Consider the following 18,798-nt stretch of genomic DNA (forward strand, 5'->3'; position numbering starts at 1 on the left):
CCATCTCATCATCTGATGCCAAAAGAATGTAAGCAAGTATTTCAGTTGTTGAGGGAGGGTAAGGTGGAAACTTTACTCTGAGTTACTGATATTAAAATATGTGAATAGATGTCCTTATAATTTGTCTTCTGGAAATTGGTCACAAATGCACTTTGGCATTTTTGCTGTCTCTTAGTGGATCACATCACTATCTCCTTTATTGAGAAGACTAGGGTCAACTTAACACAAGCTCTTTTTTTATCTGTACCTTCACTCTTTACTCTTTCCTCCTTGGATATAGTTTTTTCAATAGAACCAAAGATTATGCTTTGGTATTGACTCTCAAGGATCACTGGGTCTTTGTATTTGAATTGTAGCTGGAGCCTTCTATTTGGGAAGCCTTCTTTTAGAAGGGAGCTCCTTGAAAGCATGAATTGTCTTACTGGTTTCATTTATATATCCAGTGTTTAGTACAATGCTTTACCTAGAAGCGTTACTCATGGCCCATCTTGTTGTTTGTACTTCCTTCTTTAAGAGGATCAAGACATCAGGGAGGTGATGCTGTGATAGGCAGGTGAGTTGGAATTAAGTGAAGGAGGGCTGTGCAAGGTCACTTGCCTCATTTTCTCCTCCATAATTGCCTGGATCCAGGGGAAAAGGGCCCTGAATGAAATGGAAGACCTTGATATCAACTTTTTAAGCCAAGATCTTTTGGCTCCACACCCATTCAGTGATTAAGGCTATGTAGCAATGAAGGCATTTCACCTAGTCCAAAAAAATCCCTCAAAAACCCAAACATACCCCTAAATAAATAAACGAATGAATGTGGGAGGGGAAGACCCTTAAGATTTCTGGCTAAAGCCCACATGATTGCTATTTACATTCAGTCTGAATCAATGAGGACCCAAACTGTAACCCATGGGGCTTAGCCTAGGACCTCTTGGTGACCAATTAGAATCAGATTGGTTTTGGTTTGGCTATATGTGGCCTACCAATCTCCCGAGTGTGCCTGAACCAGATTAAAATGTAATTGGGAAATGCTTAATAAGATACATAAAAATATAATAGAGCATAGATAATAAAAATTTGTAGTTTTGTAAGTCAATATGAGTAGCAGGTAGGTGGTGTAGTGGCTAAAGCATCAGCCTTGGAATCTAGAAGAATCAGGTTCAAAACTGACCTTAGACATTTCCTAGCTATGTGCTGAGCAAGTCATTTAACCCTGTTTGCCTCATTTTCTCATTTGTAGAAAGAAAATGGCAAACTACTCTAGGATCTCTGCCAAGAAAACGCCATATGAGATCACAAAGACAGACATAATTGAAACAATTGGACAATGGAAGGAAAGTTTAAAAAAAGGCCCACAGAGATCTGATTCCATTTGAGTTTTGACACTATTTGAATTTTTACACATATTAAGTACTTAATAAATGCTTTTTCAGGGCAGCTAGATGGTGCAGTGGATTGAGCAATGGCCCTGTAGTCCAAGTTCAAATCTGGCCTCAAATATTTAACCCTTACAAGCTATGTGAGCCTGAACAAGTCACCTAACCAAAAAAAAAAAAAAAAAAAAAAAAAAAAAGCTTTTTTTTTTTTTTTAATTCATTTGTACCTTTTCTCTTCTTGTTTGAAAATATCAGTGATTTCTTCTTTTTTCAAAGCTAATGCTTTCCCTTGTGTCCAAATGCTGTCGCTTTATTTTTAGTGAGTTTGCCACTATTTTACTCTTAGCTTTGGGTTTCTCCTCCTGCTGGATCCTTCTGTCATATCTATAAATAACAATAGCTAACATTTACATAGTGCATTAAGGTTTCAAGTTTTTTCTATATATATATAGATATATATTATATGATTTGATCTTTCAACAGCAACAACAATATTGTTGTTAATGGTACCTACCATATGCCAGGAACAGTTCTAAATGCTTTACAGTTATTATCATTTTTTCCCTCATAATAACCCTGGGAAATAGATGCTGTTGTTATCCTGATTTTTAGACTCAGGCCTTGGGAAGACGGGTGACTGAGGAGTCTGAAGCAGAATTCAGAAGGAGGATTTTCCAACTTTAAATCCAGTGCCACATTGTCTCAGTCTTCCCTATCCTAGAAAACAATAAAACTTGCAATTTTTTTTTCTATTCATCTCTCAGATTGTCATTCAGTTTTATTCTCCCATACTTCAATGTTAATTTCTAATGCATTATTGCCCATAGTCTTTAGCTCCCTGCAGGAGAGTAAGACTTGTATTGCTATCCCTGTAAAGAAATCATACTCTTCTCAGTTCTTATCTTTTTTTTAAACAAGTCTGTATCATTTGACTTTGTGAGCTACTCTCTCATTTTCCTATTATTCTCTTCTTTCATTTTCCTTGACTTGACTTTCTTTTTTCTACTAATAGTTCAAATTATTCCTTCTCAATTTTTAATTTTTTTTCTTTCCCTTTTCTTATTCTTTTGCTAAACTTAATTAACCACTTTTAGGACTTCATTTACTGTGAGCATTCCAATTCATCTGCTGGCTACTACTACCCTGACCGTTAGCAAACTCCTGCCATCTTAAAACTAAATTATACTTATCCTCTACGTCTTGATTATTTCATCCTCATCTTTCTCAATCCTTATTTCACTCATATTGAAATATGTTTTGTTCTTACCTGTCACTTTTGACTCTTTACTGTCATAATTCACCAATATTTTCTCACATGAAATTCATTTTGCAAAAAGATTTCATCCCATATAGATTATGGAATTTTTCTACCTGCCTCAGGCCATTTTTCTTTCTTTCTTGTGGAGTTGTATCACATGACTCACTGTTTTTCTCTTTTCCAACTTCTGCCCTTATTTTAGTACACTTCCACATTCAGGTTGATGTTTCCCTAAATAATCTAACCTCCTACTTCCTCAGTTTCAGTCCCATTATATCTCCTTCTCCTTTCCAACTCAACCACACACAGGGATGGTCACCCTCTGAAGTTCACCATTACCCACTAGTCCACTTCCTTGATCATAAACTGATATTCTTTGATTGGACCAAAATTGCTTATTATTCTGTCATTTTCTATGAATAACTTCTTTCCCCTCTTTCTTTTTCTTTCTTTGCTTTCCTCTTTTTTTTTTTTTTTTTTTTTTTTTGGCAAGGCAATTGGAGTTACATAGGGTCACACAGCCAGCAAGGGTTGTGTTTGAAGTCAGATTTGAACTCGAGTTCTCCTGAGAAGTCTGGGAAAACAAAACTCCTAAACAGAGTTTTTGTATCATGTGAATAATTTTCAAACCTATTTTTCTTTTCCACTTTTCCAACTTTTAGTTTTTGTACTGTTATGCCACAGTTTTCTTTAACTGTCCTGACTCAGTTTCCCTGTCTCAGTTACCTTAACTGTTCTGTCTCTGACCCAGTAAAACTAAGGATTGTTCGCTCTTGGGTTATGAATTAGCAAGATAAAAGAGTAGATCTCCTGATTCTTTTATGGATTTACAATATTCCTTTAGAATATTCCAAGACCAACCCATGATATCTTTACTTCTTTGTCTCTGGAATTTTTAGGTTTTATGGCTTCCCCTCCCTGATAAAAAAACTTTCCCTCCCTTTCTCTTCTTTGTCTCCAAAAAGGTATTTAAGAAGTTGTTGTTCCTCCATTCATTGCTGGAGAATGGCATCTGGCAGCTGTATGCTGGACGCTGGATTCTTTGGGTCCTCCAGCCCTGGGACCAATATGGATTCCTTGGTCCCAGTATACTTATCTCTGTCTGACTGGATAATCTGAGACGAGAGTCCTGTCCAGTCAATCTTACTCTCCCATTAATAAAATATTAAAAACTCTCTAATCTCTCTCCTGCCTCAGTTTCTCCGGCATTACAATTTGGAGGCCCCAGCGAGATAATAGAAACTGAGAACTGGATTAGAGATTAGAGACCTCTCGGTCTCCACCTAGGCCTGAGGGGGGCTCAGGACCTGGGTCTGTTCCTTGAGAAAAGACCAGCACTCCTAGGAAGCGGTTCCTCAGCCTCAGTCCGGCCTACAGTGGACAACGAAATCGATTCGGCATTTGATTCGGCATTCGGGAGAGTAAGTCTGTCTGGTTTTGGTTCTGGTTCTGGTCTGTTCTGTTGTTGCAACCTGTGGTCTCAGAATAAATGCCGACGGGTTTACAAATTCTGAGACGGGTATTTTCTGGGACGCTGGAGAATACCCTCTGGGTATGGTATGTTTGCTTAATGTTGTAACTGTGTAGTCTGTCATATATGTTCTATGTTCTGTGTGGTTTGTCTGTTATGTTGGTTGGAAAACAACGTTGCAACTGTGCATAGTAAATTGGAGCTCCATGTTTGTTTCTGTGTGTCTGTGTTAAAAGTTAGTAAGCTTGTAAGAGATAAGGATTCAGCCTCTGTGTTGCAGGCTTAGAAAATATCAAGAAGGTAGAAAAATCTTTCTCTCTCTCTCTCTGTCTTTGGCTGACTGCAGCAGCCTGTGAGAAAAAGGGAGAAAAGGGAAAGGAAGAAAAAAAAAGGAAAAGAAAAAAAAATAGATTGAAAGGGATTTGAAAGTTCGGAAAGTTAAAAAATATATATAGAAGAGCAGGTGCTAACATTTAAAGGAAAGGAAATTGTTTAAGTATGTAGTCAGGGGGAAAGAGAAAATTGGAAATGGGTGGATTTGGGAAGAAACCTGATATTGGGAAACTGATGGGTTAAATCTTGAAAAGGATCCCCATGTAGGAAATTGAGTGGGGAACCTGAGGGAATTTTTTTCTAGGGGGTCAGGAGTGGGGGAAGGGTGGCCACGTGGAATCCTCTCCTCCCCTCTCCTCTCTAAGTATGTTCCTGCCGCTTTTTTTCTTATCTGATTGCGGCAGTGCAGCAAAGTGTGATTTTTAAGGACATGCCTTTGTTTCTTCATAAAAGTTTTCTTGGTTAAGAGATATGGTCATAAATGTGATCCATACTTTGGTCCGAGTATTTCTAAGAGTTTAATTGCTATGTTAAAAAAACCTTCTTGAATTCTTTTATGTGGAATTGGGTGTTTTGTATAAAGTTTAAATTGATTGTATTGGGTCATTCTGAGGTTATTTAAAGGGCCTCTGAACATAATAGTTGTTTTTCTTTGTCCTTTTGAAAATGTTTTTGTTATGGACAATATGCAATTTGGGATGTTTTTCTATGTATTGGGTATGACTTATAAGGATATGATAAATAATTGTTTAAGATTCATCCGAAATTTGATGACATCTGTTATTGGAGTTTTTGGGCTTAAGAGTTAAATTAGTTAATGCTATTTGGGAGTTTTAAAGCTCCACCCTCTGACAGTTACTGGGACAATTGATTGACAAGCTGTTAAAACTCAACTGCTTATGTTATGTTATAGTTATGTTCTTGAATTTTTCCTTTTGTAACTGATCTCTCTCTGATCAGAGCAATGGTCAATAGAACTGTTACTGCAATTCAATTATGTCAAGCTTTGCTATTTTCAGTCTGGTTATATGTAATCATTGTATCCTAAATGCTTGGGCAACTATTTCGCCTGGTCATCCATCTGTTACTAGATATTTGTGTTTTGTTCCTTTAAGGTTTCTACATGATAAATGGACAATTAACAGGGGTCTGTAAGACTGCAGCTGTTTGCTTGGCCTGTAAAGCAAACTCGTCTCGTCACATGTGTTTTTGTTCTAGATTTTGGTCAAATTGCAGATATTGACTTGCTTCTGGAACCTGGATCAGCTTTGATCAGCTTTGATTGTCACCACGGCACAAACCCACTCTGCAAGGAATGAGAGCCTCCTATCACTTCACAGCCTGAAGCAGCAGTTTTAAAAATGAGACCATGGACTTGACCCTGCATCGAGTGTACTTTGGACTGATATGAGGGACTTTGGGAATGGTTGATGACTGACTGTTAAACCTTGCCTGGATCATCTATTACTGTGTGTTTTAAGATTTGGGATGGGATTTGTTAAAACTATGTAATTATTGCTGATATGTTTTTAGGCCTTTTTAGGAAATGCTACTGTATTAGTCTGTTATGTATAGGGATTTTGATTTGCTCTTGGGATTTATATGGGGAATGGTCATTTGATAATTCCTTTCCGTGAGAAAAAAAAAGGGAGGTAGAGATAGAACATTGGGGAAACTGATATATTTTTTCAAAATACCTGAAAGAATGGGAACCCCTAGCTACCTATTCACTTTGCCTTAGGCATTTCTGCCCCACCCCCTATCTCACTAGTTCAGATTGAATTTGGATGTTCCAGCTTTGGAATCCCTTATTTTGTTAAAATTTCCCTGGCAGACTCAGTTTTGGGATTATTTTTTTAGAAAAGTTTTAGAAATCAGACACCTGTTGTGACACTGGCAGTCTCTCTGATCTGTTTTTCCATTCCTGTAACCCCAGTTCATTAAGTATTTCAGCATTTCAAAGGACCTTGAAGTTTGGCTTGAGGCACCTAAAAAGTTTGGAGTTTGCCTGCCTTGATGGTCTAACTGTGCATAATCTGCTCAGAAATCTGTATTCTAATAGCAGTCCTGTTTCTCTGGGTGGGGACGGGTGGAGTACTACAAGCCTCATCCTTCCCCCATGGAGAGGGCTGCCTCTCTGAATGGGCCTTGGACCCTGCTGCTTTGTAAGCAAATGCACAATATGACCACAGACCTAACTGTCCATCTCAAACTGGATTCTCTGGCTGAGGTGGTGCTCCAGAACTGTAGAGGGCCTGACATGCTTGCAACAAGGGAGCCTTTGTACAGCTGTTAACTCTGGGATTATCAGGGAGAGACTTGCTCTTGCCATATGAGTCCTTACATTTTTTCTAGTTTTATTTTTGACTCATTTGCTTTACATAAGGTGGGTCAAAGACCTCCTGGGTATCTAGAGGAAGGTGCTAAGATTCAAAGGTTTGAATATTTAGGAGAAAGAGTGTGGAATGTTATGCCACAGTTTTCTTTAACTGTCCTGACTCAGTTTCCCTGTCTCAGTTACCTTAACTGTTCTGTCTCTGACCCAGTAAAACTAAGGATTGTTCGCTCTTGGGTTATGAATTAGCAAGATAAAAGAGTAGATCTCCTGATTCTTTTATGGATTTACAATATTCCTTTAGAATATTCCAAGACCAACCCATGATATCTTTACTTCTTTGTCTCTGGAATTTTTAGGTTTTATGGCTTCCCCTCCCTGATAAAAAAACTTTCCCTCCCTTTCTCTTCTTTGTCTCCAAAAAGGTATTTAAGAAGTTGTTGTTCCTCCATTCATTGCTGGAGAATGGCATCTGGCAGCTGTATGCTGGACGCTGGATTCTTTGGGTCCTCCAGCCCTGGGACCAATATGGATTCCTTGGTCCCAGTATACTTATCTCTGTCTGACTGGATAATCTGAGACGAGAATCCTGTCCAGTCAATCTTACTCTCCCATTAATAAAATATTAAAAACTCTCTAATCTCTCTCCTGCCTCAGTTTCTCTGGCATTACAATTCCTCTCATTCTCTCAGTTCATTAACTTATTTTAGTTTTTAAAGCCACTTGTAACTGGTCTCATCATATATAGCTTCATCATGCATTACTCTCCTTGTACTTTCTTGATCCAGGAAAATTTACTTTTTTTTCCACAGTTCCTTACGAATTCCTTCTTCCCATAGGTGTGCAAACCATTCTGTCTTCATAGAATTCTGTCTTCATAGAATTCTGTCTTCATAGAATTCTGTCTTCATAGAATTCTGTCTTCATAGAATTCTGTCTTCATAGAATTCTGTCTTCATAGAATTCTGTCTTCATAGAATTCTGTCTTCATAGAATTCTGTCTTCATAGAATTCTGTCTTCATAGAATTCTGTCTTCATAGAATTCTGTCTTCATAGAATTCTGTCTTCATAGAATTCTGTCTTCATAGAATTCTGTCTTCATAGAATTCTGTCTTCATAGAATTCTGTCTTCATAGAATTCTGTCTTCATTCTGTCTCATAGAATGTTCCTCTTCTTTGAAGATACAACCCAAACATTGTATTCTGTATGAAGCTTTTCACAATTACTTCTGACTGCTGGTACTTCTTTCCCCCAGTCGCCTTGTGTTTAACCACCTTTTGTGAATTTTGTATTCTGTGTTGTTTTTCCAATTGTGCTTGATTTTTTTATGTCCCTATGGATCATGTGTAGGATGGGTGCTAGACCCCCTCCTCAAGTTAACTAATCAGAGACATCTTCAGGTACAAAGAGAAGCCCAAGTACACCTGGGAGACATCTCAGTTCCCAACATGTGCCTGATCTGATAATTGTTTCTCTGAAGGGCAGGGCTGATTTAGGAGATGAAATCTTATCTGAAGTCTGGGGGTAGTCTGGAAGTAAATAACACAATCAGAGTCAGAGCCCCCAGGCCCTCATTAAAGTAGACTTCCACATTCAGGTTGATGTTTCCCTAAATAATCTAACCTCCTACTTCCTCAGTTTCAGTCCCATTATATCTCCTTCTCCTTTCCAACTCAACCACACACAGGGATGGTCACCCTCTGAAGTTCACCATTACCCACTAGTCCACTTCCTTGATCATAAACTGATATTCTTTGATTGGACCAAAATTGCTTATTATTCTGTCATTTTCTATGAATAACTTCTTTCCCCTCTTTCTTTTTCTTTCTTTGCTTTCCTCTTTTTTTTTTTTTTTTTTTGGCAAGGCAATTGGAGTTACATAGGGTCACACAGCCAGCAAGGGTTGTGTTTGAAGTCAGATTTGAACTCGAGTTCTCCTGAGAAGTCTGGGAAAACAAAACTCCTTAACAGAGTTTTTGTATCATGTGAATAATTTTCAAACCTATTTTTCTTTTCCACTTTTCCAACTTTTAGTTTTTGTACCTCTCATTCTCTCAGTTCATTAACTTATTTTAGTTTTTAAAGCCACTTGTAACTGGTCTCATCATATATAGCTTCATCATGCATTACTCTCCTTGTACTTTCTTGATCCAGGAAAATTTACTTTTTTTTCCACAGTTCCTTACGAATTCCTTCTTCCCATAGGTGTGCAAACCATTCTGTCTTCATAGAATTCTGTCTTCATTCTGTCTCATAGAATGTTCCTCTTCTTTGAAGATACAACCCAAACATTGTATTCTGTATGAAGCTTTTCACAATTACTTCTGACTGCTGGTACTTCTTTCCCCCAGTCGCCTTGTGTTTAACCACCTTTTGTGAATTTTGTATTCTGTGTTGTTTTTCCAATTGTGCTTGATTTTTTATGTCCCTATGGATCATGTGTAGGATGGGTGCTAGACCCCCTCCTCAAGTTAACTAATCAGAGACATCTTCAGGTACAAAGAGAAGCCCAAGTACACCTGGGAGACATCTCAGTTCCCAACATGTGCCTGATCTGATAATTGTTTCTCTGAAGGGCAGGGCTGATTTAGGAGATGAAATCTTATCTGAAGTCTGGGGGTAGTCTGGAAGTAAATAACACAATCAGAGTCAGAGCCCCCAGGCCCTCATTAAAGTAGATCTTCCTCTTATTATAACATAGTTTTATTACTTGTTTACTAATCTGAGTTGATTGTCATGCTGGGGAACTCCCTGTCTCTCCCCCCATCCCCAGTTTCCAAGGGCATCTAAGAATGGAGTGCCTTCCATTAAAGGTCTTGGGTATTTCAAAGTGCCATTGACCCTTTTGTTAATTATTGGTAGCGTGATTAATGAAATGATTAATGACCTGGAAATTGTCTTTTGAATTTTTTAAACACAAGACAAACCAATTATGTCAGTACTTTAGGGGACAGTTGTTTAGGGCCCAAGCTAGAATGGTAGCCCAATGTGTAGTTAGAAGGGGACTTTTGATTGTGAAATGAATGGGGAATAATCTCCCATCAGGTTCTTGGGAAACTGGAAGCTCTTATTTAAATAGAGCTATTGCATTTCCTAGCATATATTTACTTTTTATTATAATTTCATTACTAAAATATTTTCAATTTTCATCACTTTAACACCATTCCTTAGTATGTATTTACTTTTTATTATAATTTCATTGCTAGGAAAGAACTATTTTCCCCCAATTTTTATTAGCTTATTTTATCTTCTCCCTCTCCTTGAAGAATAATGTTTTAAAAAAAAGTATATTTTTTATTTGTGATCTTTTTCCTATTAAAAAATGAAAAAAAATCTTTTAAAGGTTTTATTTAATCTGTTAAGTCTCTTGACATGAATTCATTTCTCTCTCCTGGTTAATTCTGTATTTCAGAAATATCAGAAGTTTATTCAGTTTTGTTTCTGGTGAAAATTTAAGATGCCAAAAAGTATAGCTAGATTTCACAAATTCCAGAGAGATCTTAGACTTGGAAGTTAGTTAGGAAAAAAAGGCATTTGAGATGATTGAGAGGGTGAAAATAAATTTAAATACTCAAATGTAGTGTTTTTATGGCATTTCTTTCCCCACAATTGCCATTTAAAAAACAACAACAATAACATTATTATGGAAGTTATAACATAAGGGCTCACTCCTTTAACAGTTTTGTCTTAGGAATACATTCTAGGTTTATTTATGCATTCAGGTACAGTTTTAATAAATAATAATAGAATAAGATAAATATTATTTAGGCCAAACAAAAACAAAAAGATGGAAAGCATGGAAACAAAATTTGAGGGATCACAGAAGCTTAAAGAATTGTAGAGCCCTGGACTATTTACTGTGAGTACTTTGTTCCTTAGAGAGCAAACTTGCTATTTGTTCAGCAGGGGTTGATTATTTTCATCTCTTGAGTTTTATAGCTGAGAAGTCTGGGAAAACAATTGCTTTCTCAGTTAGTTGGTGTTTAAGTGGTATTTAAGTGGTGGGTAGCTCTGCATAAAGGCCATTTTAACACCTAGGTTTGAATTCACCAACAGTTGGAAACTCATGTCAAAAAGAAGAAGTTGTAATATCCTTATAATTTACATCAACATCACCTCCATAATGGTATGGAAGTTAAGTCTAATTTTATGTGATGAGTATTATTTTTAATTCTCTTGTCTAGATATTTTTAAATGAATCAACACTTATGTTGTTTTTGTTTTGTTTTCTTTTGTTTTTTTAACAGGCAACTAGGTGGCACAATGGATTGAAAGCTAGGCCTGGAGTTAAAATTTAGCTTCAAACACTTGTAAAAGCATTGTGATTCTGGGCAAATAATTTTTTTCTACTTCTGTTTTCTCATCTGTCAAATGGATTAATTATAAGAGCTAACTTCCCAGGGTTGATGTGAAAGTAATATGAGATAGTACACATTATGTCAAAAGTGTTAGTGCAGTTTAAACTATTAAGAATTTAATATTATCTTAAATTATTTATAACAACATCAAATTTAATATTAAATATTCATATCTATGTAGCAATATGAATATTTAATTTACAAACTTTAATAGCTTATGACTGCATAAGCTATTATGTCTGAAAAGTCTATATTCATAAAGAGCTCTACAAACTTTAAATCTCTATATAAATGCTAGTTATTGTTGTTATTTCACTAAGGTCTGTGCTTAAAAGGTGACAAGATGACTTCCTTTTAGCAAAATAGTTTTATTTTGGTAGAGAGAGTGAGGCAAGTCAGTGTCTGATTTTGGCATTCATTCTTTTCCCTAAAAAAAAGCAGGATGTTCCCATTTAATACAGCTGTTTTCCTGAAAGTGATATAATCTATGTTGTAATATAGCAGTTTTAGAGAGAAAATAACTAAAACTGATTTACTCTGAGAATTCCTTTCTTATTGCTCCATATATTGGGCAACAGTGTCCTTTATTAATTTTTCCACTTCTAAGCACTAACTTTGCCTTAGATAGGTAGATATGTTTTATAAGAGCATCTGGATCTGATGAGTATTGGATGTGCCACCTAGACTTTCTCACCTTAGGGAGATTTTTTTTTTTTTCTTATATTGATGACAGATTTTTTTTTTTCTTTTATATTAGGATAAATAAGCTGCCTAACAATTGATAAATGCTTTTTGGTTTACTTTTCTTGTAACACACATGTTCTGATTTTGTTAACCATGTAGGTTGTGGTGAGTTGTCAGCATTTCCATGCTCTCCCTCCCCCATCTCCCTACTTACAGGATCCTAGCAACTATCAGTGTGACATAAGAGTAGGTGGAGAGAATCCAAGATATAACACTTTCCACATGTTGTTGTTGTAAAGTAATTCAAGTGGTAGGCTTTTAAAATGACAAGGTACAGCTTGATCTTCTTGTCTAAGGGTTAGATTTTTTTGGTTTGTTTTGTTTTGTTTTTTCCTGATTTTTTAGACGTTAGAAAAGTTAGTGTTATTTTAAAGGTAGACTGTAGTTCTCCAGATGTGATTATAATATCTACCACTGAATGAATAAACATTAGTTAAAAAAAGAATAAAGCTATTTAAAAATAGTTCATTTTTAATTGAAATCTTTTGTTTTGATATCATCTATATTTCTCATTGTACACATTATCTTTCCCCCTCCCAGAGATCCATTCCTTACAATTGAGAATAAAAAGGAGGGGAACAAAGCCCAATTCAGCTACACTTAATTATCCTGTCAAAAAAAGCCTGATGTGTGATATGTATTGCTGCACATTGAAGGTATCCCATTTCTGCAAAGAAGTTTGGGGAAGTATCTTTGAAAATAAACTTTGAAGGTGGGGGCACTTTGGATAATTTTAAAATATGGTTTAAAAAAAAATTTCTGTTTGTTCCCCCTGCCCCTCATTACAAATAATTAGAATTCACATTTTCTTCAGCAGTGTTATTCTGGCATATTGCCAAATCCACATCTGACTTTTGTTAAATGTATTACATTTTAGTCCCTCCCCCATCTTAAATGTAGAGGGTTTACCAATTGAGACTTAAAGTTTCACATGGTACCTTATAACTTGCAAAGAAAATGACTGCATTGGGTACTTTTTAGTTTGGTTTAGCTAGACTAGAGACAATTGTATTTTCTTATTGGGAAATGTTCTTCAAGAGGCTGTTACTACTTTTTGCTTTTTGCTGATGTGTGATAGTTCTGTATTACTAATTTTTGCCACTTTTTTCCCTTAATTTTTGTATTTCCTAATCTTGGTCATTTAAATTTAATTTGACAGTATAATCGTAATAGTATTTTATTGGTTTGTTCTATATGTATATAAATATTGTGTTTAGTTTTGAGTTGCCAGGAAGCAAATGACTTAAGACATTTCTAGCCCTGGCAAACGGTCTCTGCTTAACTGCCATTAATACTGAAACTAGAAATGGAATGAAAACTTGAAATTTTGTGGTTTGGATATTAGTACACACTATAGAAGGAAAATTCTGTACTCTGTGTTTTGGGTATAAGCCTTCATGAGACAAATTAATTAAATCAAATAAATTTAAATTCTAAGCAATTTTTTTTAGAGAATGAACATACAAAGAGACAGAAGTCTAACTTAAAATTTATAAAGTTCAAGGACAAAGACAAAGTCTATAATCAAAATAAAACTGAGGGATAAACCCCAAGCAACAGTTTTGACACTGAACAGAAACAAAAGTCACTTAATTTTGGGGCACTCCGGAGAATCAGTTTCTTAAAACCATCCATATTTTATTTCATCCTGAATCATTTCTTCTTTCAGCCCTAGCAAAGGTGAATTGAAGAGATAATTTTTTTAAACTGAATTAATCAAAGACCTCTTCCTTCTTTTAGTCTGATCATTTATCCAATTTGGTCAAATCATAGGAAAGAGAGTATACAATCATAGGGAAAGAGAGTTTTGGAGAGGTATTACCTGAATTTCACCTACAAGTAGATTAGAATTCCTCTTTGCACTTTGTCTTAGTTTTCCTTTGAAAAGGGTTAGGCCTTTGACAAGAATATTAAATAGAACTTAAAACCACGAAACTGATTAAATTACAGATAATGTTTTCCACTTAGATGGGACCAAAGACTGAAGTATTGGCCTAATATTATTTTGTAATATGTAGCTTGAGAGGGAACAACGTAGGCAACACCTTAGTATATTTCCATAACATGTAACTAATGTTACCATTTAAAAAACTTAACTCTATAGATAATGAAATCTTTTCATTCATTAAATGAATCTAAAAAAAATTGTATCGTGAATTATTAGGATTACGAAAAAAGGAAGAGCATTTGAAAAGTATCTGAGTCTAAAAATTAACATCAAATACTTGATTTTTTGAATATCAAAAAACTCAGGACACTGACCAGAATTGTGTTCATGTGTGCTTGGGGAAAAGTAGATCATAATATCAAGTCCTTCTTCCCTAAATTATACTAAACAGTGCTTTAAAATAAAATTTGAAAATACAAAGCATAATTATTTGAATCCTTGACTACAGTTTTAAAGTGAAATTGTAGTATAGTGTGCTTTTCCGCTAAGAATTTCAAAGCATTTTTTACAGATATTAGCTCATCAATCCTCCGAAAGCCCATGGGATACAGGGAGTGAATTTTGTGTAACTGAAAAGATGCTGTTCTCATAACTAATGATTAAAATCCTTTGTTTCTTGCCAACTTTCCATATTTTTAGTGATCTAACATCCAAAGAATCTTTACCTTGGAGACCTGTTTCAGATGTGTGTTTGGCTCGGAATGAGATATAGATCTTCTTCATCAGATTTTGATTAATTAGGAAAAATTCAGGATTCTGCCAGATCTATAATATAAAACATAGTCCTTATCTCAGATTGAACCCATATCAGTACTGCCCTCCTTTAATAAAGAAAAACACTTTTATCTGCCATTTTGTCCAGTATTGGTTGTATTACCAAGTTTGATCCTTAATGCTACCTCATGCTGCTGCTCTCAATTTAGGCATCCGATCAACTTCTTTTTGACGTAGTACAACACTTGGACCTTCCTAGATGGCCCTTGTCTTTTTCTCAGGGTGCATTATCAGTTTTCATTGGTTCCTCTCTGCATCTTCACACCAATGACCAGCACAGAGATCATGCTCCTTCTTGCAGGATGTAGTTGAACCTTGGCTAGCCATTAGCTAGCTACCCTCTAATTACATCAGTTTTGATTTGAAGACTTTGAAATATTTTGTAAAGGAGTAAACAATATGGGAACTCTTTTTTTTTTTTTTTTTTTTTTTAAACAAGTTTAACCCTTGTTGTTCTAGTTACTTGACCTTTATCTTCTGTAGTTTTATTATTAGACTTGAGAGGAAATCACTTGATAAATAAATCTTTTTTTAATAGCTTTTTATTTAGAAGTTATATACATGGGTAATTTTATAGCATTGACAAATGCCAAACCTTTTGTTCCAATTTTTCCCTTCTTTCCCTCCCACCCCTTCCCCCAGATGGCAGGTTGACCAATACATGTAAAATATGTTAAAGGATAAATTAAATACAAAATAAGTATACATGTCCAAATAGTTATTTTGCTGTACAAAAAGAATTGGACTCTGAAGCAGTGTACAATTAGCCTGTGAAGGAAATAAAAAATGCAAGTGGACAAAAATAGAGGGATTGGGAATTCTATGTAATGGTTCTTAGTTATCTCCCAGAGTTCTTTTGCTGGGTATAGCTGGTTCAATTCATTTCTGCACCATTAGAACTGATTTAGTTCATCTCATTGCTGAAGATGGCCACATCCATCAGAATTGATCATATAGTATTGTTGTTGAAGTATATAATGCTCTCCTGATCCTGCTCATTTCGCTCAGCATCAGTTCATGCAAGTCTCTCCAGGCCTTTCTGAAATTATCCTGTTGGTCATTTTTTTTTTACAGAACAACAATATTCCATAATATTTATATACCACAATTTATTCAGCCACTCTCCAAATGATAGGCATCCACTCAGTTTCCAGTTTGGGGCCACTACAAACAGGGCTGCCACAAACATTCTTGCACATACAGGTCCCTTTCCCTTCTTTAAGATCTCTTTGGGATATAAGCCCAGTAGTAACACTGCTGGATCAAAGGGTATGCACAGTTTGATAACTTTTTGAGTAGAGCTCTAAATTGCTCTCCAGAATGGCTGGATGTATTCACAATTCCACCAACAATGTATTGTTGTTTTCCCACATCCCTGCCAACATTCCGCATTATCTTTCCCTGTCATTCTAGCCACTCTGACAGGTGTGTAGTGGTATCTCAGAGTTGTTTTAATTTCCATTTTTCTGATTAATAACGACTTGGCTTGCTAAATATAGCTTGATAAATTATTTTCTTTCTTAAGCCCTCCCCTACCCTGTGTCATTTTTATAAAGGAGATTGTTTTATCTTTGTTTGCCTTTTTCTCTTTTTAAAAATCTAGGTGAATATGCAGTTCAAAGGGCTTTAAAATTATTAAATTAGTTGGTAACTTTTAAGTTTTGACTGCATACTTTATGGGATTCATCTGTGTACTTCTCATTTTTCTTAAAGTCAATAACTATCTTATTTATATTGTGCCTTACCTCTTAGCATAGGAGTTTGTATATATTATTCTTAACAAAGATGTTAATGATTTCTTAATTGTTGAATTTGATAGTCTTTTCTTAATTCTTATTGCTCTTGACCTATGTAGCACTTCATGTGGCTGCCTATCCTGAATACTTCCGTCCCTGTTTTTTATGACACTGCTTTGTTGTTGTTGTTGTGTTTTTTTTTTCCCCCTGCTAACTGTGCCTCCCTAAGATCCTTTGTGGGATCATTCTCTTTCTTCTACCCCCTAATTATGGATGTTCCTTATGTTCCAGGCCTCCTTGGCCCTCCTCCTTCAGTTCACGTTTCCTCTTGGTGCTTTAATCAGTTCTCAAGGGTTGCTTGATCATTTCTGTTTAGATGACTCTCCAACCCATAATTCTAGATCTTATCTCTCAGTTGAGTTGTAGACCCATTGTATCACTGCCAGTTAGAAGTTTCAAACTGGTATATTATGTAGATATCTTCAACTCAACATACTTCAACTAATTTTCTTTCCCCCCACCATTAATAACTTTTCTGTTTATTTCTGTTGAGTATAGCAACATTCTTTCAGTTTAGTTAGATCATCTCTGCAATATCACTTATATAACATAATTATTTCAGGTTCTTAACATCTTTCACTTAGAGTGTTAGATTTTTGGTTCCTGTACAGCTAATCTCCCTTCTCTAATACGTAATCCACAAAGCTTCCACTGTGATGGAACACAGATATAACCATATAACCATATAGCTGGATAAACTTTAGTGACTCATTATTACAACTAGGACAAAATAGCTTCTCTGTTTGGCATTTAAAGCCTTTTTCACACCTTTCCAGGCTTATTATTGCTGTATAATAATGTGTAATATAATGTATTGGTCCAGATAAACTGACTTTTGTTGTGTTCATCTTCGATTGCCTTGTTTCAGCATGAACTATTTTTCTTGCCTGTTCCACTTTATATTTTGATCAAACTAGTCTGTTTGAACCTTGAATCTTCTCTAATTTTTTGCCTTTGCATGGTGGTTTAAATCACTAGTTTCCTTCAAAGTATGCTGATATAGAAATAGAACATTTGGGATTTTGAAGAGGCTTTATGATTATAAAGTACATGTTATATTCTAAAAGAGAGGAAAGTAATAAGGATCCTTCCAAAATTAAAATATATTGAATAAATTTCCTTTTATTTTTTGGTTGATGTATTTCCTTTCCTTAATATGTCCTCTATTTACCAAATTTCTAACACTTACACTATTCCTTTAGCGATGTTAGGTGTGTCTACTATTTTGTAATAAAAGTAAGATTTTCTTGTTGCATATATTTAAACTTTTCAGGAATTTTTTTCCAGGATATCTATTAAAAATCTTTGATATCTTAAACTTTATACTCTATAAGATAATTTTGTAGAGCATTTTAGAATTGATTTTCTTTTTGTGTTTTTCCTTTCTTATTTATACAAATAACATTTCCTTCAGGTTACAGGTCCATCAGGTTGTGGCAAAACCCAGTTTTGTATGATGATGAGTGTTTTAGCTACGTTGCCCACAGTTATGGGAGGATTAGAAGGGTCTGTTATATATATTGACACAGAATCAGCATTTAGTGCAGAAAGGTAAGATATTTTATTATTCATCTTAATCCAGCATATTTATACTGTTTTTACTCCTTTTATATGAGGCATGTGAAATAGCTCATATTTCCCGATAACATATAAAGCTAAACATATAGGTAGGTTCTGGTTACAGTAACTTTAATTTTTAAAATAGCAAAATCAAATTTTCCCCTTTTTGATGTGAGAGGACGTGAGAATATAGTAGAGAAGGAAATTGAAAAAGGAGAAGAAAAATGGATGAGTCAGAAAGACAAAAAGGAAGCTGTTTTTTATTTTCTTACAATGGTAGGCAGTTAATTTCTGGGTTAAAGTTAGATGTTATTAAGTAGTATATAAAGTATTGAGCTTTTGCACTTAGTAGATGTGCTATAAATATTAATTGCTCTAAAGTAAGTTATTTATCACATCTGGGCCAGCATGAGAGTTTTAATCACAACATTAGTGAATAAGCCAGGAAAATGAACTCATTTATTCTGATTTACCTTTGATGGCAGGAGCCATGTGAGGAATGATCTCAGGAAGAGAGAATTAACCTCAAAGGCAAACTGGAAGTCAACTTGATGTTTTTTTTATTCACTTGTTACTGTACCCAGACCTTCCTTTGTGAAATTTTATTTACCATTTAATTGTCCAGTATTTCACATTTTCCCCAGTGGACTTTGTCTTTCTTTTGTTCAGTGTGTTCAAAATAGAACTCATTGTTTTCTACTGAGATGTACTTTTCTACTAAAGTACTAGTATACTTTGTTTCTGAGAAGGGCAACAGTAGTTATCTGGCATTAGAACCTTTTGTCATATTTGATTCCTTCCTTATCTTTACTGCACATACATAGATGCCAAGTCTTGTTAATTCTATTTCTCATC

At 35.3% G+C, this 18,798-nt stretch overlaps 1 protein-coding gene across 1 annotated transcript in view; it reads left to right on the top strand.

Moving 5' to 3' along the window:
• RAD51B (RAD51 paralog B) overlaps positions 1-18,798 on the top strand; it is an 887,153-nt gene that overhangs the window by 8,241 nt on the left and 860,114 nt on the right. The window contains exon 4 of the mRNA XM_051977885.1: positions 17,798-17,934. Within this exon, the coding sequence (XP_051833845.1) occupies positions 17,798-17,934 (137 nt within the window). The remainder of the gene's footprint in view (positions 1-17,797; positions 17,935-18,798) is intronic.

The sequence above is a fragment of the Antechinus flavipes genome, chromosome 2 (assembly GCF_016432865.1).
Source record: "Antechinus flavipes isolate AdamAnt ecotype Samford, QLD, Australia chromosome 2, AdamAnt_v2, whole genome shotgun sequence".
In the NCBI taxonomy this organism is placed as follows: Eukaryota; Metazoa; Chordata; class Mammalia; order Dasyuromorphia; family Dasyuridae; genus Antechinus; species Antechinus flavipes.